Below are 25,049 nucleotides of genomic sequence, written 5' to 3'. Positions count from 1 at the left end.
AATGTGTGTATGTGAGAAGGGAAAGATGGAGACTAAGGATTTAGGGCTTCATCCTGCAAGCTGCTAAGCACTCCCTCAAGGTGCTGAATACTGCTGAGGTCTGTGGGAATGAAGGGCACTCAGCACTTCACATATGTAACATGAAGCATACAAGATGTTCCATTAAAGTAAATAGGACTATTCACATGCTTGAAGTTGCACAGGTGCTGAAGTGCCTAGCTGGATCAGGGCCTTACAGAACAGAAGAGGTTACAAAAAAAAAAAAAAAGAGCTGGAAAGAAGATCTGGAAGGTGAGAGCATCACACAAAGTGAATTGATTCAGTATTTTTCTTTACTGCTGCGCTCCACTGAGAAGATTTGCCAGTGTCTTCTCAACAACTTGTCAATTTCAGTTTGCTGTTTGTACCTGCATGGACGGGAAATGAAACTCTTAGAGACAAGATGCAGGAGCACAGAAGTGGTAAGATCCCGAGGCCTCGGTCAGGATTGTGGTCCCAGTGTACTGTACAAACAAGTAGGAAAAGAGTTCCTGCCCCCAAAGCCTTTCTATCTAATTTAAAAGAAAATGCACCAAACAATAGATGGGAATGGGAAAGGGAACATAAGGAGGACCAGTGATGAGAACAGATGGTTACACAAATTAGAAGTGTGCACAGCTTGATGGCTCAGTGTCTTTTTTTAATTATATGATTATAAATAAATTGCTGTCAGCAACCTTCATATCAGTGAGAGCCCTTTTGCAGTTGAGTGAAACTACCATGGAATAGAGGATGGGAGTAGAAACTGAGGATCCAAATTAAAGAAAAAGATTAGGATGGGGGAGGTAAGAAGCGCAAAGAAGGATGTATTGCAGAATAGGATACATGGCAGAAAAAGAATGAAACCTGACACAATAATAATTTATTATGTATTTATTAGCATGGGAGTAAAGCGGGGAACTAGCTTCACCTAGTGCTCTGGTGGTCCAGTCGGGCAGAACTGTACGGCAGTCTGTGAGCCCCCAGGTCCAGTCAGGGCAGGGAGGCAAAGCAATTGAGTGGGCTCTGGCCTGCAATCAGGGCAGAGCAGCTATGCTGTCTATGAGCCCCCATAGGGGTGAGCCCCATAAAGTCTAGAGGCTCAGGTAAGGGTGAGCACCAAGAGAGTCTATGGGGCTCAGGTAGGCTTGCCTGAGGAGCACAGGCCTCCAGGCCTAAGGAGGCCTAAGTATTGCCAGGACCCTAACAGCAGCGGAGTGGTCCATCACTGGCTCAGCGGGGATCCGCCTGCAACACACTGACCTTGTATCAGGCCAGCCCCCAACCAGACTGTTGCCTCGTTTCCCTGGGCTGCTTCCTACTCTCCCCCTCAGGTGTACCTGCGTCTGTCGTCTTGGGGAGCTCTGGCCAGTCCGCAGGTGGCAGCCCCAGCAACTCCTCAGCGTCTTGGTCAGCCAGAGGTCCTGGGAGATCTAGCCAGTCCTCAGGAGGTAGCCTTGGTAGCTCCTCTGCAGGCTCCAGCAGCAAGCGGGATGCGTCGTCTCCTGTGGTGGCTCCACCACAACTGAGTTGCAGGGCCCGCCTTTTGTACTTCCCCCTCCTGTCCCACCCTTCCGCTTCCGGCGGGGTGGACATGGCTCTCCTGTTTCAGCCCACTAAGGGGTGTGTTGTGGTTCTTCTCTGTCACTCTCTGAGGGAGGCCATGCCTCCTCGCTACACAATATGCTGGAAATGGCATTATTTTGGCACTCGCTGAATTCTGTCCCAAATAATTAATGTTGATTATTAGTGATTCACTCCCAGTTGCTGTTCTCAAAGATTTCAGTTTTCAGAGTGGTAGCCGTGTTAGTCTGTATCAGCAAAAAGAACAAGCAGTACTTGTGGCACCTTAGAGACTAACAAATGTATTTGGGCATAAGCTTTCGTGGGCTAAAACCCACTTCATCAGATGCATGCAATGGAAAATACAGTAGAAAGATATATATATAGAGAGAGAGACACACACAGAGAACATGAAAAAATTGGGATTGCCATACCAATTCTAACAGGACTAATCGATTAAGGTGGGCTATTATCAGCAGGAGAAAAAAAACTTTTGTAGTGATAATCAGGATGGCCCATTTCAAACAGCTGACAAGAAGGTGTGAGTAACAGTAGGGGAAAAATTATTGTGGGGAAATAGTTTTTAGTTTGTGTAATAACCCATCCACTCCCAGTCTTTATTCAAGCCTAATTTAATGGTGTCCAGTTTGCAAATTAATTCCAGTTCTGCAGTGTCTTGTTAGAGTCTGTTTTTGAAGTTTTTTGGTGAAGAATTGTGACTTTTAGGTCTGTAATTGAGTGATCAGGGAGGTTGAAGTGTTCTCCGACTGGTTTTTGAATGTTATAATTCTTGATTTGTGTCCATTTATTCTTTTGCTAGAGACTGTCTGGTTTGGCCAATGTACATGGCAGAGGGGCATTGCTGGCACATGATGGCATATATCACATTGGTAGATGCGCAGGTGAATGAGCCCTGATAGCGTGGCTGATGTGATTAGGTCCTATGATGGTATCCCTTGAATAGATATGTGGACAGAGTTGGCAACGTGCTTTGTTGCAAGGATAGGTTCTTGGGTTAGTGTTTTTGTTGTGTGGTGTGTGGTTGCTGGTGAATATTTGCTTCAGGTTGGGGGGCTGTCTGTAAGCGAGGACTGGCCTGTCTCCCAAGATCTGTGAGAGTGAGGGATCATCCTTCAGGATAGGTTGTAGATCCTTGATGATGCGCTGGAGAGGTTTTAGTTGGGGGCTGAAGGTGACGGCTAGTGGCGTTCTGTTACTTTCTTTGTTGAGCCTGTCCTGTAGTAGATGACTTCTGGGTACTATTCTGGCTCTGTCAATCTGTTTCTTCACTTCAGCAGGTGGGTATTGTAGTTTTAAGAATGCTGATAGAGATCTTGTATGTGCTTGTCTCTGTCTGAGGGATTGGAGCAAATGCGGTTGTCAGTGAGAAACTGAAGAACTGGAATTAATTTGCAACTGGACACCATTAAATTAGGCTTGAATAAAGACTGTGAGTGGATGGGTCATTACACAAACTAAAAAATATTTCCCCACGCTAATTTTCCCCCTACTGTTACTCATACCTTCTTGTCAACTGTTTGAAATGGGCCATCCTGATTATCACTACAAACGTTTTTTTTTCTCCTGCTGATAATAGCCCACCTTAATTGATTAGTCTCATAAGAGTTGGTATGGCTACCCCCATTTTTTCATGTTCTCTGTATGTGTGTGTCTGTGTATATATATATATTTATATATATATATACACACACACACACATATATATATATATATTCCTACCGTATTTTCCACTGCATGCATCTGATGAAGTGGATTTTAGCCCACGAAAGCTTATGCCCAAAAAAAAATTTCAGTGTACATTTGGATTCCATCTCCTATGAGCGAGGCATGTTTCTTTCTGGCTATAATGCATTCTTACTGAAAATTCAGACCTTGTATTAGCATGTGCTCATCCACTGAAGCCAATGGAGTTGCATCTATGAGTTTGAAACCTTTACATTTTACCCAGAGGGTCAATGAGAGCTCCCACAGAGGTAGCCAGAACTTAACCCTCCTTGTTGAGTCTGTCTTGGCTATTTTGGGGACTGAGGACATGGCTATTTTGAAATGCAGGCAGCATTGCACACTTGAATCACCACCAAAGCCTGCAGAATTCCTCACAACCCTACAGATCAATGAATCCTACAGATTTTGGAATTGTGTTAGTCCTTAAATATACCTAATCATGTCTTAAAATCAGATAGATGATAAACCAGGAAATGCTAGGACAATAAGCCCTCATTTCTTTCTTAGCATTTCTTGTGTAGTACTGTAAGTTTAACAAGTAATAGGTCAATTTCTTGATTAAACCAGTGTAACTCCAAGTGTATTAACTTCATTGGAATTACTCTAGATATAAATCGGTATGACCTAGAACAAAATTTGACTCCTTGGTTCATGTTCTGAGCTATACTTTTATTTTATTTTAGCTTTTAATTTGATTCAGAAAGCAAACAATCAGAAAGGGAAATCTAGGGTGAAGAAACAAGATATTGTTATGTGATGGCTAGAGCTGGGCGATTTTTTCCCTAGTGAATAGTTGATTCATCAAAAAATGAAGTTCTGGTCAATCCTAACCTATTCACAAATTTCTGCCATGTTGAATTTGCTGAATAGTTTCAACCAAACAAAAAAATCAAAATGTTTTGGTAATGTTGATACAAAATGTTTTATGCCTTTCTTACAACCTTGAATCCCAGGCACTCACCTGGGATGTGGGAGATCTGGGTTCAGTTCCCACCTCTGCTTGATGTGGAGAAAGGATTTGAATTTCAGTCTCCTACGCTGCAGGAGGGCACCCTAGTTACTGGGCTCTGGGGATATAGCCTGGTGTGGGACTCTCTCAATATCTCTGTTGAGTGTGTTCCACCGTATATAAGTAATTCAATAGTCATTGGAGCAGGGATTGTACTTGGGTCTCCCCTATCCTAGTTGAGCACTTTAACCATCAGGTTATAGAGCTATTCTCACTTTCTCTTTCCCTGGCCCAGTAACTATTCATTGGCATTGATAGTGGCAATTCATATAGTCAAGAAAAGAGACCCAGAAGAAGATATGGGACCTACTATGTCTGTAAGCTAAAGGACAATTGTAGAAAAATGGTGTAATTATCTTACTATGAAACTATTACTAAGAAGAAAGAAATCTAACAAACGGTATAGATTTTAGGTCAAAACCAGGGCTCATTGAAGTCTACTCACTCCAGTAGAGTTGCATCTACTTACACCGCTGAATCAGTCTCTGTGACTTTGCAAGCATCTGTTTAGTTGCCAGTGTGAGGTTTCATAGGGCATGCCTGGAGCTCAGGGAGCGCATGTCATTATTTATGATGCCTTCATGGACTTGTAGTTCACAGCTGGGCCAATCTTCCATTTCAGCAACTTGTGGCCCCCTTCTTGCCTGGGTCCCTGCAAATGGTAAGGCCACCCAGAGCTCATTAGATAGGCTTTGCAAAACCTAATAAAAATATTTCAAGATGAATCACAAAATGTCAATGCTTCTCAGATGGTCTTTGCCCTCCTTTCTTCTGATGCAAGCCAGCCATGCAGGTATCTGATTGTATAGAGTAGCCTCAGCAAACATAACAGGAAATAATTGGATGAAATTAAGGAAAAGTTAAAGCAGGGTGACTCTAAAGAAAAATCTAATTGTGAGGTCTACTACAATGTGAAATAGTGCCCTAAAGGAAGCAGTGGATGCTGTCATTTAAAACTAGACAAAGCCAGGAAAATGTGCTATAGTGAACAATCCTTTATTGACAGAGGAACAAATGAGATGACCTGTACAGTCTCTTCCACTTCTAATTATTGGCATAACCATTGACCTAGTCATTTGTTCTCATTTACTTTCAGTAAGATCATAATGAGCAAGTGAACAATAGGAATGAATAAACAATGAGCAAGTGAACAATAGGAATGAATAAATAAAATACAAAACTTCCTGAACAGCACAGATATCAGTCATAGTTAGGCTTCGAAGAATCCCCTCAATATGGCTTATATTCTTAGGTATTCTAGAAATATAACCTTCAGTGTCTACTGCTGATTCAAGATCAGTGTCTGAACTGCTCATCAGATACTTGGCACAGAATGGAGGGGGAAAGTTGCTTAAGGTGCTTAATATTTTCTATGAAGAACTTAAATACAAGCCCAGAATTCTTCATTATGTTACTTCTTGTGTATTGTCTGAGCCTCCCCAAAGCTACCTTTATCTAGCGTGCCTGCAGTGGATTAATGTTTTTGTCCTTCTGATGTTCTGCATTCCCTTTGACTTGGATACAGGTGGTGGACAGGAGAATGGCAGAAGTGTTCAACCACCTGTGGCCCAACAGGAGAGAAGAAACGAACTGTCCTTTGCATCCAAACAGTGGGATCTGATGAGCAGGCATTGGCTGCTAAAGACTGCCAGCATCTGCTTAAACCAAAGACCCACCTTTCATGCAACAGAGATGTTCTATGCCCATCTGACTGGACAGTGAGCAACTGGACTGAGGTAAACACATGGCAGTCAAAAGAACTAACGCTTCTGTTCTGTCTCCACCCGACTTCAAATTTCAAGGTGGAAAGTCTCTTCAGAAGGAATCACGGGGAGATGTAAGAAAGAGAAACAAATTACCAGTGCTCCCATCTCTCCAGAATTGATGATGAACCTATATAACCAGCTATATACCTAAACCAAAGCCCTGGTCTATATCCAGGTTCAATTACTAGTTCTGAATTGAAATCTACAATAGGCCAAATCCTAACTCAAAATCTGAACATTTTTATAATGGCGAAAGATTTGGAATTGGAATTTCAAGTTTGGAAGTAGTAAGTTGGGGGGGTTGGTTCTGCAAAAAGATACAAAGCTATCTCCAGAGTCATTCTGGATATTTGTTTCAGGCCCTTCTCTACAGTAAAGGAGTGATGGATAAAAGCAATGATAATGATGCCCCTTCTTCTGACACCAGGTTGCCATTCAGACACTAGCATCACCCCTGTGCTGAGCAGTAGCAGAAATCTCTAGGGTCTTGCAGGCTGGCTTCTCAGTGAAGGCAAAATCAGTGATGCAGAGTCTGGGTATATTCTATATGTAACTTCCTTTACTTATACACATGCACCAGTCCTGGAACAGAGATGGTCACACAGCATACAGCATTCTCTTCTTCCCAGAATCTCAGCCCAATACCAATGCCTCATTCCCAGAGAGCAACTAAGGACACAATTCTTGAGGCAATCAAAGACCAACACTCCCATTACTCTTTCAGAAAACTCTCGCCAAAGACTACTGCCTCTCCACAGAATCTTGCATTGAAAAACCGAACACCACAGCATGCCCTCCCAAGACTGAACATTTACTCACATGTTAGGAAAAAGAACTTGAAGACTATGAGTAAGTCTATACTGCAATTAAAAATGCACGGCTGGCCAGGGCTAGCTGACTCGGGCTTGGGCTGCGGGGCTCTTTAACTCTTGTGTAGACTTCCAAGGTCGGGTGGGACCTCCCACCTCACAAGGTCTCAGAGCCTGGGCTCCATCTCAAGCTCAGATGTCTACACTGCAATTAAACAGCCCCACATCCCAAGTCCCGTGAGTCCAAGGCCAGCCACAAGTGTCTAATTGCAGTGTAGACATACATGGTAACATCAGCCATAACAACAATAACAATACCTCCAAAAATGAGCCTGACCAAATACTTGATACAGACATGCCAAACTTTCTATCCAAATCCAGTTCTTAACTTGGAGGCTTTTTTCTATTTCAACTTTAGTATTTACATAGTGCTTTTCATATTTACCACGTTTAACAAATATTGATTAGCTAAGTAGCAAAAGCCTTCCAAGCGCCTGCATATTCAAGCCTTTCGGAGTCCAGATATCAGCACTGCTATGGAAGAGATCTGGGAGATTTTGTAGCATTTTATATTGGCACACAGAGCTCTAAAGCCCTCATTCTACTTTCTGTATTGCAACAACATTTGACCTTGCTATGTCTCCCTTGACTACAATTGTCTGTCAGAACTCCAGACTGTCTGCATATCCTTGAAGTGGTCAGTAAATAATGTACAGTTATTTTAGTGGCAGCCAGTGACCTACAGAATGAGGTCATCAAAATATTGCTATATCAAATTTGTTTTAAAATAGTAGAGCATATCTTCTGTGTGTGACTCCATTAAACTCATTTGATATCTACATTATTACAGCCTTTCATCTCTAGAAGGACTTCACACTCCTTAGAACTCTTCAGATCCACAACCCTGATCCTGCAAGGTGTTCAACACCTTCTTATCCTACTAAAATCAATGGGAGCACTTTAATTTTAATACAAGACTAGATCATTCAAAGATGCACACACAAATATGGACAGCTACCGTGTCATTCTAAAAATCTTTTTGAGTGTCAACCACAGTTTAAGGGCAAGATCTTCAAAACCACTTATGGGATATTAAGTCCCATTTCCCATTAAAATAATTGAATTTGGAATGTCCAGTTCCCATTAAAACTAATAGGAATTAGGATCCAAATAATCTGAAATTTTGAAAATCACAGCCAAAATGTCTGGGTCAGACTGGCAATAAAGTGTAAGAAAACTAGAATGAGACTGGTTAGTTTCTTCAGAAGCAACAAATACAATGTCATCTTCATCCTTAATCAAAATCTTGTGCTAGCCATTTAAATTAATTCAAAAGGCCGGAACCTCAACAGAAGCAAACAAGCATAGCTCAGGATCTGGTCCCACATGTAATCTTCAAAGTTCTTTAAAGAAAGAGCCATAGATTAAATGTATTGCTGCAGCTGTGATCTACAGAGAAAATATGTAGACATTTATCAAGCTCACTGGCCTTATTTACTCAGGATTTTTGGAAATTATCCCACCAAAGTTCCAGTAATGGTACAGCTCAGCACATGCTAGCAGTGGGGATAGTGATTGTATAGAGTGGGGGAATCTGCTCAACATCTTAGATGTCTGTATAAAATGCAAGGAGTGTCGGTAATAAACAGGAAGAAGTGGAAGTAGTAGTACATAAGCTAAATTATGGCTTTATTGGTGTAGAGGGGTATAGCTTGTTCAGGAAGGACAGGCAGGAAAAAAAGGGAGGTGTAGCATTATACATCAAGAATGTATATGCAGGTTCTGAGGTCTGGAAGGAGGTGAGAGGCAGACCAATTGAAAGTCTCTGGGAAAAGATAGAAGGGAGGAAAATAGGGGTGACATCATGGTAGGGGTCTACTATAGACCACCAAATCAGGAAAAAGAGATGGATGAGGCATTTCTAGAACATATAACAGAAATATCCAAAACACAAGATCAAGGAGTAATGGGTGCTTTTTACTACCCATACATCTGTTGGAAAAATAATATGACAAAACACAAAATTTCCATTAAACTATTGGAATTTATTGTGGACAACCTTTTAGTTTAAGAAAGGGAATGAAGAAAGTAGAGGGCTTGCCATTTTAGGTTCGATTCTGACAAACAGGGAGGAATTGGTTGTGAATCTGAAGGTGCAAGACAATTTGGTCAAAAATGATCATGAATTAATAGATTTTATGATTCTAAGGAAAGGAAGACGTGAGAGCAGCAGAATAAGGACAATGGATTTCAGAAAAGCAGAATAACAAACTCAGAGAACTGGTAGGTGATGTCCCACAGAAAGAAAAATCTAAGGATTAAATTTGTTCAGGAAAGCAGGCAGTTTCTGAAGGAGACAATATTAAAGGCATAACTGCAAACTACCTCATGTGAAGGAAACTTAAGAAGAATAGTAAGCGGCCCATATGGCTACATAGTGAGGAAGAAGAACTAATAAAGGATGGCATCAAAAAGGCTGAGGTATTAATGTTTATTTTGCTTTAGTTTTCACTAAAAAGGTAAAAGTTGACCAGATACTCAACACAATTTATATTAACAACAAGGGGGAAGGAATGCAAGCCAAAATATTATTTTAAAATGTTTTTTCCCTATTTAGATAAATTAGATGTATTCAAGTCGGTAGGTCTCAGATGAAATGACTATAAGATGGGTGTACAAATGGTTGAAAGACTACTCAAAGAGTAGTTATCTATTCTAATCCTATCCTCCAAAATGCTACTAGTTATCAAGAGTTTGCTGTCAAGGGCGTATCTAGTCGGGTCCTGCCAAGGTCAGTCCTGGGACTGGTACTAGTCAATATTTTCATTAATGACTTGGATAATAGAGTGAAGAATATGCTTATAAAATTTGTGTACAGTCTTTCAACCAGAATTGCACCCATCTTATAGTCATTTCATCTAGGCCACCTTTCCCTAGTTTGCCTATGAGAATGTCATGTAGGAAGGAAAAATCAAAGGCACAACTACAAAATGAGGAATAACTGGTTAGGTGGTAGTCCTACTGAAAAAGATCTGGGGGTTATAGTGGATCACAAATTGAATGAGTCAACAATGTGATGCAGTTGCCAAAAAGGCTAATATAATTCCGGAGTATATTAACAGGTGTGTCATATGTAAAATGAAGGAAGAAATTGTCCTGCTCTCGTTTGCACTGGTGAGGCTTCAGCTGGAGTATAGCATCCAATTCTGGGTGCCACACTTTAGGAAAGATGTGGAGAAATTGGAGAGTGTCCAGAGGAGAACAACAAAAATGATAAAACGTTTAGAAAAGCTGAACTATAAGGAAAGGTTACAAAATCTGGGCATGTTTAGTCTTGAGAAGACTTGAGGGGACTTGATAACAGTCTTCAAATATGCTAAGGGCTGTTACAAAGAGGATACTGATCAATTGTTCTCCATGTCCACTGAAGGTAGGATAAGAAGCAATGGGCTTGATCTGCTGCAAGCGATACTTAGGTTAGTTATTAGGAAAAATCTTCTACCTATAAGGGTAGTTAAGCTCTGGAATAGGTTACCTAGGGAGATTGTTAGGTCCCCATCACTGTAGGTTTTTAAGGACAGGTTAGACAAACACCTGTCAGAGTTGGTCTAGTTTTACTTGGTCTTCCCTTAGCGCACGGGGCTGGACTTGATGACTTTTCAAGGTGCCTTCCAGTTCTACATTTCTTTGATTTTGTAACCTGGCCACTAATGTTTCTACCATCATGCCACCTAGACCTGCTTTGAGCAGGGTTAGATGAACCAGTGGCTAAAGTGCCAACTATCAGTCTTCACTAGTACCATTGCTAGTACCTATAGAGCTAGAGAAATGTGGGGAAATTTCAGAAAAATCTCAGCATAGATACAGCCACTGAGGACTATATTGTGCCTGTGGGTGTGGGAGGAAGGTAGAAGAAGCATTCTTCTCCATTTGCATAAGGACCAGGCACAACTGCAGACCTTGAAGTCATTAAAACACAGTGACTGCTCCTCATGTAGTCTGCTGATGGAACGGCACAGAAAATCCAAGGGATTGGGAGGGTCAAACAGGAGGCGGGCCCATGGCCTTTCCACAGATCTTTCTGTACTAGGCCATAGAGTGTGCCCTTCAATTGGCAAATTGGACTGATAAAATAAGTTACAACCTACACAGGCTTCTGTGACGGGTTGGATCACAGAAACCCCCTTGGGAGCTGCCACCCGATGTGCAAAGACTACCCCTGCTTCTGTTTTCCCTGCCAGCTCAGGACTCCAGCACCCTGTCTTGCTGAGCCAGANGTTACATTATATTGACTTATCAAGTTTTTATAAAACCATATGGACTGCACAACGTCACAGCTTCCTTATAAAGCATTAACAAAGTATTCATGCAATTCCATTAATTTGGCATCCATCTTCATGAATCCATGCTACAAAAAACAGAACAAGAGGGCTAGCTCAGCACACTAGTGGGGCATTTATTGGCAAATTGAGAGAATTCGGTATTGGCTCCATTTCCTATTCAGCAGGTTTTAGGGAACTCTTCACACTCCTCCTTCCCCTTCTGGTTCCCCTCATAGAGCGGAAGGGAGCAGAAGAATCTAGGAAACTAAGAATAAGGTAGGGACTTAGGCAGAACCAGAGGTGAAAGTAAGCTGGTCCGGTCCGGTACAGCGTATCGGCAAAAGCCGGTACGCCGTGCCGGACTGGACCGGCTTCTCCAGTGGTGATTTAAAGGGCCCAGGGCTCCAGCCACTGCGGGGAGCCCTGGGCCCTTTAAATCACCGCCAAAGCTCCAGCAGCCAGGCTCGGGCTGGGATTTAAAGGTCCCAGAGCTCCGGCCCCTGCGGGGAGACCCGGGCCCTTTAAAGCGCCGCCCGAGCCCCGCTGCCAGAGTCCGGTGGCGCTTTAAAGGGCTTGGGGCTCCTCGCAGCGGCCGGAGCCCCAGGCCCTTTAAATCACCGCTGGAGCCCTGCTGCTGCTACCCCAGCCCTAGCCCAAGCCCTGCTGCCCCGGGGTAGCAGCAGTAGGGCTACCGTGGTAATTTAAAAGGCCCGGAGTTCCACGGCGGCCAGAGCCCAGGGCCCTTTAATTCGCCCCTGAGCCCTGGGGCTCCCAGCCACCTCTGCAGCTGGTAGCTCTGGGGTGATTTAAAGACCCTGGAGCTTCCAGTCACAGCCGGAGCCGCAGGGCCTTTAAATCTTGAAAGGTCCTGCCTCATCCGGTTGAGACCCCGCCTCTTTCAGTTGAGGCGACGCCCTGCTCAGGACTCCGGCATACTGGTAAATCCTTTAAGTATGATTGCTCTCTTTAAATATATCAGAGGGATAAATACCAGGGAGGGAGAGGAATTATTTCAGCTCAGTACTAATGTGGACACGAGAACGAATGGATATAAACTGGCCGTGGGGAAGTTTAGGCTTGAAATTAGACGAAGGTTTCTAACCATCAGAGGGGTGAAATATTGGAACAGCCTTCCAAGGGAAACAGTGGGGGCGAAGGACCTGTCTGGCTTTAAGATTAAGCTAGATAAGTTTATGGAGGGAACGGTTTAATGGGATAATGTGATTTTAGTCAAATGAACAGCGTGCCATTGCTGGTAAATAGTATCAATGGCCAATGAGGGTCTGGGTGGAGAATCTTGCCTACATGCTCCAGGTTCTACTGATCGCCATATTTGGGGTCGGGAAGGAATTTTCCTCTGGGGTAGATTGGCAGAGGCCCTGGAGGTTTTTCGCCTTCCTCCGCAGCATGGGGCGGGGGTCGCTAGCTGGAGGATTCTCTGCGACTTGAAGTCTTTAAATCACAGAATTTGGGGACTTCAACAGCAGAGTCAAGGGAGAGGGGTTGGGTCAGCTTTTGTGGCCTGCATCATGCGGGGGGTCAGACTAGATGATCATAATGGTCCCTTCTGACCTTAAAGTCTATGAGTCTATGAGTCTATAAGTTACTTTCACCCCTGGGCAGAACCTTTACAAAATATGCTGACTGACAGCAACTGAAGCAAAGAGTATGTAGGGGAGTTTGAAACACAGGTTAGCTTCTGGAGTTGGAGGAGGCTGAAGGGCATTACATGAAAATGCAACTCTGGGAGACTCAGAGCAACCAAAATTGAGCAGGCCAGGGATGTTTTGGGTGGTGGCCTTTTAAGTCTTTGACATTTCTTAAACTTCATGTGGGGATTGTGCAAACAGGACTTGAAAATAATGTGCTCTAAGACGCTCTGTTCAATGGAATGATCCCACTTTGAGATGCTAACTTTATCATTTAATCTGTATCATTTATGTCCACCTTGGGTGACATTCACTATGTACAGTATGTGGGAAAGTATTACAAATCTCCCTTCCGTGAAGAACTCCCCCCTAAGAAAAACCAAAATGCTTGTTTCTAGGGGAAAACTTTGTTGTTGATTTTGATAAGAACATTGATTTTTATAGATAGATGCACATTTCGTAATGATGTGTTTGAATATGTGGAGGAGAATCAAGAGCTAGGGACTGAAAATTGACTATTTATTTTGCAGTGCACAGTTACGTGTGGCGGTGGGATACGGACTCGTAAAATCAATTGTGCTAAAAACAATGATGAACCGTGTGATATGTTCAAGAGACCAAATTCTAAGGCTCTGTGTGGCCTCCAGCAGTGTCCTTCCACCAGACGACTATTGATACCCCCACTGAAACCAAACAGAGGAAAGATCATAATCAGGAAGACAGCAATTAATCCCAAAAGAGGCCCATCAGGCAGAATACCCATCCCGAAACTAGGCCAAAGATACCAGACAACAACAAAGATACCCGAGTCCCAAAGCACAACTGCTTTGGGCTCTACTTCCTCCAGTCCTATCCACTCTTCCAAAAAGGACAACATGGAAAAAAGAACATTACAAAATAATTCTACCAGATCAAATAATGATTATAATTATCCCTTTGTGTTTAATGGAAACAGGTCACACCAAGATAATACTGTAAGTAATAGTTCAAGTATGGAAAATATAGGAAATGTCCAAAATGTCTCTAACATAGACTCTGCTTCAGAAGGGGGCCTTGTTCAGATAGGAGGGGCTAGTCGCACCACCTCATTAACCAGAAATCCAGAAGTAACTCCAGGCTATGATTATTTAACTGAAGAGTCTGACAATACTGATTGGTCCATAGAAGGCAATGAAAAAACTATTGACATCTCTTACAATGCCAAAAGCAGCCCTGCAATCAAAACCAGGAGCAAAACTCCAAACATCAGGTCTCATGTCATTACTACTCCCAACATCTCACCAACATTTTATCAACATGAATCTTCTACACAGTCTACTAGTAGCACAGCAGCAGAAAGACTGTCACCTTCAACAAAAGTGAACCTAAAACGTATCGGTGTGCAAATAGATACACCTGTCATAGAAAAAGCCACCACAAAAGGACCGGTTACAATAAAACCAGCAATGTTAGATAACGTATCAAGAGCCCAGTTTGAAAATGGAACAGAAATGGAACCCTCTGACAAGATAGATTATACCCAAAGCACAAAATCTCCAAGTCTTGAAGATTCTCCAAAGAACCACAGTACAGTTTCTGAGGGAAAATTACCCAATGCCACAGAATGGGACTATGCAAGAATCTCCAGTATTTTGCATGGTGATGTGTACTGGATAGTGGGGAACTGGAGTGAGGTAAGTGATTTGTAACTTGTAAGATGTGGAGACTTAACTCATTGGTCTGATGCTGTGTGCAATTCTGATCTCCCATGTTTAAGAATTCAAACTGGAACAGATGCAGAGAAGGGCTACTAGGATGATCAGATGACTGGACAACCTACCTTATGAGAGGAGACTTAAGGAGCTTGGCTTGTTTAGCCTAACCAAATGAAGGCTGAGGGGAGATATGCTTGGTCTCTATAAATACATCAGAAGGATAAACACTAAGGAGGGAGCGTAGTTATATAAATTAAGGCCTAGTGCTGGCATAAGAACAAATGGATACAAAATGGCCATTAGTACCTTTAGGCTTGAAATTAGTTGATGGTTTTGAACCATCAGATGAATAAAGGTCTGGAACAGCCTCCCAAGAGGAGTAGTGGGGGCAAAAAAACTAACTTGTTGAGGACTTGATAAGTTTATTGAGAGGATGGTATGATGAGGTTATCTACAATGGCATATGGCCCATAGGTGACTGCTATTAGCAAATATCTCCAATAACTAGAGAAGGGACACTAGATGGGGAGGGCTCTTTCCCTGCTGTCTGGCTGGTAGGTCTACCCACATGCTCAGGGTCTAACTAATCACCATATTTGGGGTCAGAAAGGAATTTCCCCCCAGATCAGATTGGCAGAGACCCTGGGGGTTTTTCACCTTCCCTTGCAGCCTGGGGCATGGTTCACTTGCTGGTTTGAACTAGAGTACATGGCAGATTCTCTGTAACTTGAAGTCTTTAAATTAAGATTTGAGGTCTTCAGTAACCCACCCAGAGGTTGGGGTCTATTATAGGATGCATGGGTGAGGCTCTGTGGCCTGCGATGTGCAGGAGGTCAGACTCGATTAGACGTGGGCAAACTATGGCACGCGGGCCACATCTGGCCCGCAGGACCCTCCTGCCCGGCCCCTGAGCTCCTGCCCTGGGAGGCTAACCCACGGCCCCTCCCCCGCTGTTCCCCCTTCCCCGCAGCCTCAGCGCGCCGCGCCACCAGCACAATGCTCTGGGTGGCCGGGCAGCACAGCTGCAGAGCCTGGCCTGACCTGGTGCTCTGTGCTGCATGGTGGCATGGCTGCCTCCAGCCTGGCGGTGCGGCTATAGCACCGCCAGCCACCGGAGCTCCAGGCAGTGCGGTAAGGGGGCAGGGAGCAGGTGGGGTTGGATAGAGGGCAGGGGAGTTTGGGGTGGTGGTCAGGGTGTGGGGGTGTGGATAGGGTGTCAGAGGGCGGGGAACATGGGGGTTGAATGGGTGCAGGGGTCCTGGGGGGGGCAGTCAGGAAGGAGAGGCGGGGTTGGATGGGCATGCGGGGGGCAGTCAGGGGCAGGGGTTCCGGGGGCAGTCAGGGAGAAGGGGGGGTTGGATGGTGCAGGGGTCCGGGGGGGGCTTCAGGGGACAAGAAGCGGGGGGGGGGATAGGGGGCGGGGGCCAGGCCACACCTGGTTGTTTGGGGGAGCACAGCCTCCCCTAACCAGCCCTTCATACAATTTCCGAAACCCGATGCGGCCCTCAGGCCAAAAAGTTTGCCCGCCCCTGAACTAGATGATCATGATGGTGATCTCTTCTGGCCTTAAAGTATATGAGTCTGAAGAATGGTCAAGTATGTATGGATTCTTGGTTTAATTCAGAATTATCTGAAATATGCATCATAAATCTGAATAAAATATAAGCCAGGCCATGAGAAAAGATGGAAAACCAAACAAGAGTGGCTGAAATAAGATAGAATTCCTCTGGCAATTAGGTTAGACCAATGGTGAGCAACCTGCATCCCACCGGCAGATTACCCTGACGGGCCATGTGCGACTCATGGGCCGCAGGTTGCCCACCACTGGGTTAGACAGTTGGATACATGTCTAATAATGGGATGCTTGTGTGAAATTTATCCACATCTCTTGGGTCTACAAAATTGTGATGTAAATCAAACCAAAATATAAAATTTCTAGTATGACCATGGGCGGCGGGTACTGCAGGCCAGGGGAGGCTAAGCCTCCCCAAACTGCCAGGCATGGCTCTGCCCACACTCTTCCCCGGGGCCCCCTCTTGCCTCCCGCTCTTCCCCAGTGGCCCCAGCTCAGGCTGATCCTCTTTCCCGAAGCGGGCAGCACCCCAGGGCTGGGGCTTAGGAATGCTGGGGCTAGGGCAGGCAGCCCGGTGCCCTGGACAGGCCAGGACTCAGGGTAACTGAGGCAGGGCTCCTCTGGCCAAGGTGGGGGGCTCAGGACTCCGGCAGAAGGCGGGGTGGGGGCTAGCCTCCCTCAATGGGTGGTTCACACACCGCCCATGAGTATGATTTTGGTTTGATTAGAACCAGAAATATCAGAACAGTTTTGTTTTTTCAGCACGGGAGGAGAGGAGGGAAATACGCTTTTAGATGGATCGTGAGTAAATTAGTGTTTTCCAAGAAATGTTGAAGAAACATGATCAGATTTCAATGTCTGATGAACCAGTGCCACCCCACTGAAGGGACTTGTTTGTATTTCTGTCTCTTACACTTATAGTGATCTATCTGTAAATTTGCCATAATATTTTAGTCCATGCTATTAAATTAAAGGTATTCTTCCTGAATATTTCTATGTTTTCCAACCCGTTGTCTGACCAGGTTCACAGAGCTATTTTAACTATTATTGGCTGAAGCACAGTTTATTCACTGATTGCCCAAACACATTTTCCAGTCAACTGTTGACACAGTAGATTATTGTGATATTGTTGTTATTGCATTTCACCATCCGAAATCATATCCACCACTGAGGATGCATCCAGATTCTGAGCCACATCCTGCTTTGTTATGCTGATTGTAAATTCAGAACATCAGTGAGCTGGTCCATATTTACACTGGTTTAACTGGGAACAGAACTTGGCCCACAGTTTCTATACAGGGAACAACAGTGTGGAGTTCTTTGTTGTCTGTTGAAGTATTTTTAGTTGACCATATTTTGGAACCGGATAGAAATAGAAAAGGATTTTTTTGAGGGGGGAGGTTGTATTTCGCCAGCTTATCATAGAAGATAGTTGTGTCGGACCAGCTACCTGAGTAAGAAATTCAATTACCCTGCCTCTGGACATGGGAGAGTGACAGGACAGCCATAATTATGGCATTAACCCATTTGTCCTGTTATTAACCCTCATCTTCACAGATAGAAAGGCGCTAGTAAAAACAACGCGGAGTCCTAACACCCTAGAGACTAAAAATTTATTTGGGCATAAGCTTTTGTGGGCTAGAATCCACTTCATCAGATGCATGGAGTGAAAGATACAGTAAGCAGTATAAGTATTACAACACATGAAAAGCCCCCGCTCATTGGCTAACAAGGCCAATTCAATTAAAGTGGAAGTGGCCTATTCTCAACAGTTGACAAGAAGGGGTGAATATCAAGAGAGGGAAAATTACTTTTTGTAGTGACCCATCCACTCCCAATCTTTATTCGGGCCTAATTTGATGGTGTCCAGTTTGCAAATTAATTCCAGTTCTGCAGTTTCTCACTGAAGTCTGTTTTTGACTTTTTTTGTTGAAGAATTGCCACTTTTAAGTCTGTTATTGAGTGTCCAGGGAGATTGAAGTGTTCTCCTGCTGGTTTTTGAATGTTACAATTCTTGATGTCTGATTTATGTCCATTTATTCTTTTGCGTAGAAACTGTCTGGTTTGGCCAATGTACATGGCAGAGGGGCATTGCTAGCACATGATGGCATATATATCATTGGTAGATGTGCAGGTGAACAAACCCCTGATGATGCGGCTGATGTGATTAGGTCCTATGATGGTATCCCTTGAATAGGTATGCAGACAGAGTTGGCAGTGGGGTACTCCCATCTTTTCATATGCTGTAATATTTATACTGCTTACTGCATTTTTCACTCCATGCATCTGATGAAGTGGGTTTTAGCCCACAAAAGCTTTGTTAGTCTCTAAGGTGCCACAAGGACTCCTCGTTGTTTTTGCTGATACCGACTAACACGGCTGAAAAAAGGAGACAGTGTTTTACCTGCATTAGGGCTTTCACCAAAACTAAGAATTTTATCTCTAAATAGTTTTAAAAGGGAGGGGGGTGTAATATCCTGTAATAGTTGTCTGAGTGTTACAAAAAGTGATGGCTCAATTTTGGAGTCTACCAACAGTCCTTTTGTGGTTTAGGTGAAATTGTCTAGAATGACTGTATGAAACCAGTCATGATTCACAGTGAGTTTGAAAACTCTTTTGAGAAAGTAATAACATCAAATTGAAGGCATTCAGGCTAGAAGATGCTTGGCCCATATGTCACACGTTGTCAGAAAAAATGTACAGAGACCAAATGTTGTACCACGGAGACTTGTAAAGTAATAGAATAACTCTATACAGCCACTGTTCATTTCACAAGGATTGCACATGCTGAATAGAATAGATAAGGAGCCACACCTCTGTGAATGGACATTCAGGTTTTTGAGTTTCCTGGTCATTACTGCCTGCTTAGTACTAATGGATAATTTCTGCTTATTGTACTACCAGACCAACATGTTTGAATATTCTACTTAAATGTAAACAAAATACAGTGCAATGCAGAAAGCTAGTGTCAGTCACAATTTTCTATGGCCTCGGAAATGTTTCAATGTTATTTTGATGTTGCTGTTGATTTCTTTCCCCGTTCCTAAGGTCAGTTGTTCTATTCAACAGATACGTCTCAACATGGTCATCTTGCTGATTTCTAAGATAGTAATTATCCAAGAAGTCCGGGCTGAGGAGCAATCACCATGTTCAAGGAAATGTAATAAGAGAATATAAGCAACCAGATCCCACATAAATGCTATGTGCTTTTATTTAGTCCCCTTTTCATCATTTTGCCATACAGTTTGGCTTGTTTGTAAACAGAAACAGGCCTCAGCGGGGGATTTTTTTTTTTTTTTTTTGCATCAATTGATATCAACATTTTCAAACTATGGTGCCTGAAGTATGTCACCTACATTAAGATTTAGGCACCTGAACAAAAATTGCTGAACCCACATCTCTCACTGACTGTTTTTAGCATGGATCAGGTACAGTTCAGGCAGAGACAATGGAAACTTCCTCATGTTGGCCTGCCATTGTGCTTCAGCCTTGATGTAGAGGGAGCACTTTTAGCAAGTAATTCTGTCTTCCTGTCAACTCAGCCTTGGAACTCTCTGCAAGGTGCAAAATTTGGCTTTTTGGTGGAGGATGTGGACTCATGCCCCCTGGAAACTGGACTGGGATGATCAAATTCATTCCATGTATGACACCAAAGATGCAAAATGATGTAGATTTTTGGCCACTATTGCAATTTGCCTTCTTTATAATCAGCCTCCTCTTCCTGTTTGGTTATTTGGTAGTTACAAATTTTTCAACATCAGACAATCAATTCTAATTCTTAATTATCTCCTTCAGTCACCAGCAGTATTGGCAATAGAGAGGGGAAATAGACAGAGTGGAGTGTAGGCATGTTGACATCTGACCCTAGAAAAACAGAAGTTGGAGGGCCAATGAAGGGCTGAATAATTACAAAAGAAATGCCGGGCTGCCCTTACAGATTTGGAATGGCTCATTAAGTGGAAGAAGTTTACCAGAGAAGAATAGTGCATGCTATAAATCAGAAGATTGTTCCTTTTCATTTTCATAGCCAAGCAGAAGAACTGCACCTAATGTTAACCGAGGCAGCTTCTGTAACTTGAAATCTGCCTCCTGAATATCCTGACCTTTTGCCAGACAGGCCAATTGCTATGGAATCAGGACTATGAAAAAGTCATCCACAAGAGGATCTTTGTGTTAAGCAATATGAAAAAGTTGGAAAACCACTGCACTGTTCACTATGCCCGAAAAGTTAATGCTGCTTATGGGTGGGCAGCAGGTACTTCAGTCCATGCCCAACTCCGAGCATTACCTTTTGTTAATTGGTCTCTGCAGTGACTATGACTGACGTTTCAAATCACATGCAACTCCTGGTGTCATTCATTTCCTGCTTTCGTAGTTATCAAATGATTTATTAATCTGCAACTGACTTCTACCTTTCATCTCTCAACTGTGCAGTGTTCTACCACTTGTGGTGTGGGGGCTTTTTGGAGACAGGTGGAATGTAGCAGTAAGAATGAATCTGACTGTCAGCACATTAAAAAACCTGACCCTGCAAGAAGATGTCATCTCCGTCCATGTGCTAACTGGAAAACAGGATCCTGGAGCAAGGTAACAGCATTCAACACTATGTATGTTAGCAGTAAATTCACTAATTTCAGAAACCATGCAGTTTTATACTTAGATTTAAAATGGCTCACTATTTAAAATAATAATTTACTGAGTGAATGCACACATGATTCCCAGTTGATCTTTCAGCATTCATTTGATAATTTCCTTGCTAGCTTATTTACAACTAACTTCATTTTGTGTTTGTGGTCTGGGTAATCTTTGCTAAACATATATTACAAATTCTGTTCTCTCTTAATTGCAGAACTTGGGGGTCATGTTTGTTACATCTTGCAAGTAGAAATATAGCAATGATCACTTCTTGTATTTTACAAAGTATTTCACAGAGATCTCATGAGGGAAAACTTCCACCTGCTGTATTCATGCTTTCTCTCATTTTTCTTGTGTCTGCAGTGGCATTTCCCGACTATTTTAATCTCACTATCCCTTTGCTACAAACTTTATTATTGTCTTGAACTAATGCCAGTCAAAGTCAATGGAATTGATTAAAGTGGATATAGGAATAGGCCCTAAAATACTTGTAACCTTGCTGCCTGAACTTCAGAGAAATCATTGCCTTATTTCAAACACTGAAAGAAAATGTAGCTGAGAGAATGGTTATCCATTGTATTTTATAGACTGTAGAGTCATAGCCTGTTCCCATTACACACATTGTCCCTTGTCAGATTATATCTGACTCTTAAAGGTAATATGCAAATTAAAATGATTGGGATTTATCCCTTTTTGCTGCTTTAAGATATCTGAAGAAGGCCTGAAATGTTTTGGTGGTGGTATATAAGTTCATTATAGTCAATCTAAAAATGCCACTGTCACTCCCATGCTATTCCCTAAACCCCTAACAATGTGTTGAATCACAATATGCAATAATGCCAATTAAACAAAAGAAAAATCAGCTGGATCCCAAACTCTTTCCCTTGGTTCCATTCGCAGGAAGTGACATTGCCATTGGAGCAGGACTAGGTCCATGGATAGGAAGTTCTCCAGAAAGGTTGAATCCCTATCGTTAATGCAATATGAAAATTGTACCATATCAGTGAGCACCTCAACTGATAAGTGATTTGTGTGTGAAATTCACCCTGTGCAGAAAGCCCACATAAGGACATTACATTACACAGTAGGTTGACATAAGGCAGCTTACATTGACCTAATTATGTCAGTGTACACACTACTGCCTTGTCCTGCCAATGTAAGTGCCCTACTATAGCGACATAATAACTCCACCTCCACGAGAGACATAGGGCTTATGTCTGTGTGTAGACACTGCATTACTTATATCGGCTGTGAGCTGTCTTGTCAGTTTCATGGCTCCATGGGAGCCGTGAAATTGACAAGAAAGCAGGGCAGCTAGAGCACAGCTGCCTCTGTCTCCCAACTGGGAGCGAGGAGGCCAGAGCCAGGGGGGAGGCAGCTGGGCTCCAGACAGGGAGCGGTGCAGAGGGCTCTCAGCCTCCCACGCTGTCCCTCTTCAGTCCTTGGAAGTGCTCCTGGTGAGGACCTGCACCACCTACAGAAGGAGGGTAGGTCAACTAACATAGGTCAACTTATGGCTGTAGTGTAGACATGCCCGCAGTCTTATGAGAGCTTTCAAGCCCTCTGTGCAGGGGTGAATTTCACCCTTTTTTCCCACTCCATAAATGTCACTGGTTCTGCGACAAGTGAATGACGTTTATATCACAGAAGGAAACTAAAAATCAAGGCTAGTGATTAAGTACTGTAAGCAAGAGACGTTTTAGGGATTATGAGTCTAGTTATGTGGCTAAATTGAGGTAAAAATCTTTGTAATAAAAATTCCTGCCATATTAGCCACCCTGTTATTTTCTTGGAATCTATTGCTACAAACCAAATTACACTCTCATATATAAAAATATGTTTTTTGGGGGTACTATTTGTTTGCTATGTGGATTTTTAAGAGTGGTGGTTATTATTCTCATTACTCATTGTTGTCATTATTATTATTAGAAACATTTATAAAGCACCCATCACAATAATATTGCTGCATTTCACTGCAGGGCAGTATAAAGAAGGCTGGATTAGATCAGTTGTTTTTTAAAGGCGTATGCTTCGTTGTTTTGGGACTTGATCCTACAAGTTGCTAGGAGTTTAATATAAGGTACCAGAGCAGTGGTCCATCCTGCCTCCAGCACTGACCAATGTTACCAGACACTTCAGAGGAACATGTAACATCCCCAAAATGCCCTTGTTTTTCATTACATGATGGTGGGAATTTCCTCCAAACCCTGAATGGTGATTGGCTTATTTCTTACTTGACAAACAAAGCAGTTTAGAATCTATTGCATGTTTAATTGTGGGGGATTTTTTTATGATGTATTATTACTCTCTTACTATGATACTTTTTGGAACCAACTGTCAGGGCTTCCTAATTAACAAGGCATTTGTATTACTGGTGGATGTTTCAAACATTCCAGTGATGGTAGGGAAATAATTTTGGCACATTCAGATCTGCTGTGATGAGAAACAGTTTTTCATCCTAATAATACATTGCTCCTAAGAAGAACAGGAAATTCCAGTCATGTTTCACGAGGCAAACATTTGCATTGATCCCCTGAAATGTGGAAATGTTAGCCTGTCATAGGTCTGTGGTTTAAAGATATGCTTCTTTCTGTTCCGTGTACAGTGCTCTACAAACTGTGGTGGTGGTTTCAAGACCCATGATGTTCACTGTACTGATGTTCGTAATAAGCGAGTTCTACGGCCTTTTCACTGCCAATTATTAGAACATAAACCACAACTGAGCATTAGCTGTAATACAGAGCCCTGCTTGGAATGGCGTGTGGAGCCTTGGAATAAGGTATTGGCCTATAAAACAAGCAATTAGAGTGAAGCAATAACTGTCAATTACTAAAGTGACTATTATGGTTCATGCTATTATGTCAATTTACTCTCAAAGGAAGAGATGCAGCTATTACCTAATCACTGCTTATGATCTCAGATCACTTAATATAAATGTAAACCACATCTGAGATACTCATAGATCGGCATACAATATATACCAGATCCTGTAAGGGTATGTCTCACTGAATAGTAAACCCTGGCCAGATTCAGGTTTAAGCACAAGCCCCCCTACCATCCACATACAAGGCCTTTTGACGCACATCAAAAACCTCTCAGGATGCAGACCTGTAGACACATCCAGGAGCATGGGTCTGAGCCCGTGTCCAGCTCTGGCGCTGGTCCAAACCCATTCATTTTGCAGCCTGGATGTAGTGGAAGTCCAGGTTGCCAAGCTCATGTTTGGAGAGTCTGCCAATGTTATCCCATAATTCCCTAGACTTCTGTGACCTAGCGCTTCTATACCCAAACTTCCTACTCTGTTCCCAGGAACAGGAAGCAACCTCCTGGGTCTAATACAGCTATTTAGCATCTAACCTTTCCTTTCCACATGGACTGCTCAACTGGAAACACAGTTAACTCTATCTTGTGTTAGCGATGGTCATTACTAAGAAGCCCCACATCCAGCATGCTGCTAGCTGGCCATAGGAACACGGCGGGATTCTGGTAAATCTGTGGTGTGAGGAGAGCAAGCCCTGTGATTTGCGAAAGTGCACAAGAAATGAGCATATTTATGCAAGAATCTGCAAGGGTATGTCTACATTGCACAATTAGCCTCTGTGGACCTGGGCTTGTGGACTCAGTTTCCAAACATGTGCTTGAGTGTCCACACTGCATTGTAAACATGGGTTCATCATTGCTGCACTCGGGTCTCACAGCCATATTGCATTACACAGACCGTCTGACTCGGGTCTGTGGTTTGAGCTGTATCCACACTGCAAAATGACAGGGTTTGGATCCAAGTTATAATGGGACTCTGGCTATGACCCACCCCCCAGCAGGGATCTAGGACCTGGCTCCAGAGTGCTTGCTCACATGAATCAGACTGATCTTTGTGTGGCTGGAAATGGGGCTTGGGCTCAAACTTGAGTCAGCACCCAGGTTTAATGTGCAGTATGGACATACCCTGAGAGGCTGGTAGCATTGGGGATTCACCAGGCCACCAGTCAATGCCAGGAGTGGGTCAAGCATCTCAAGACTGCCTATCAAACCCAAGATGAGAACCACACCTTAGGGAACTTCCTGTCTACTTGCCTCTCTGTGAGGAATTTGATCAGGTGCTGGGAACCGTGCCAAGCACACAGCCCCCAGTGGTGCATGACAATCTCTTGAGTGGGAATGGCATGCTTATAACCCCAGAAGCAGTGGATGCAGTGACTTCCTGCATAAAAATGTGATTTATAGAGAATAATACCCCAGCTTGTCCATGAAGGTAAAATCCCAAT

The 25,049-nt window shown here is 43.2% G+C and overlaps 1 protein-coding gene across 2 annotated transcripts in view; it reads left to right on the top strand.

The window, feature by feature from the left end:
- LOC117879253 (A disintegrin and metalloproteinase with thrombospondin motifs 12-like) overlaps positions 1 to 25,049 on the top strand; it is a 141,518-nt gene that overhangs the window by 100,416 nt on the left and 16,053 nt on the right. For both annotated transcript variants that reach the window (XM_034774306.1, XM_034774305.1), the window contains 4 exons: positions 5,862 to 6,072; positions 13,413 to 14,555; positions 20,584 to 20,736; positions 23,390 to 23,563. In XM_034774306.1, coding sequence (XP_034630197.1) covers positions 5,862 to 6,072; positions 13,413 to 14,555; positions 20,584 to 20,736; positions 23,390 to 23,563 — 1,681 coding nt within the window. The remainder of the gene's footprint in view (positions 1 to 5,861; positions 6,073 to 13,412; positions 14,556 to 20,583; positions 20,737 to 23,389; positions 23,564 to 25,049) is intronic.

Source organism: Trachemys scripta, chromosome 6 (assembly GCF_013100865.1).
Source record: "Trachemys scripta elegans isolate TJP31775 chromosome 6, CAS_Tse_1.0, whole genome shotgun sequence".
Lineage (NCBI taxonomy): Eukaryota > Metazoa > Chordata > Testudines > Emydidae > Trachemys > Trachemys scripta.
Note: the sequence above shows the minus strand (reverse complement) of the source record. Positions and strands in the feature narration are given on the sequence as shown.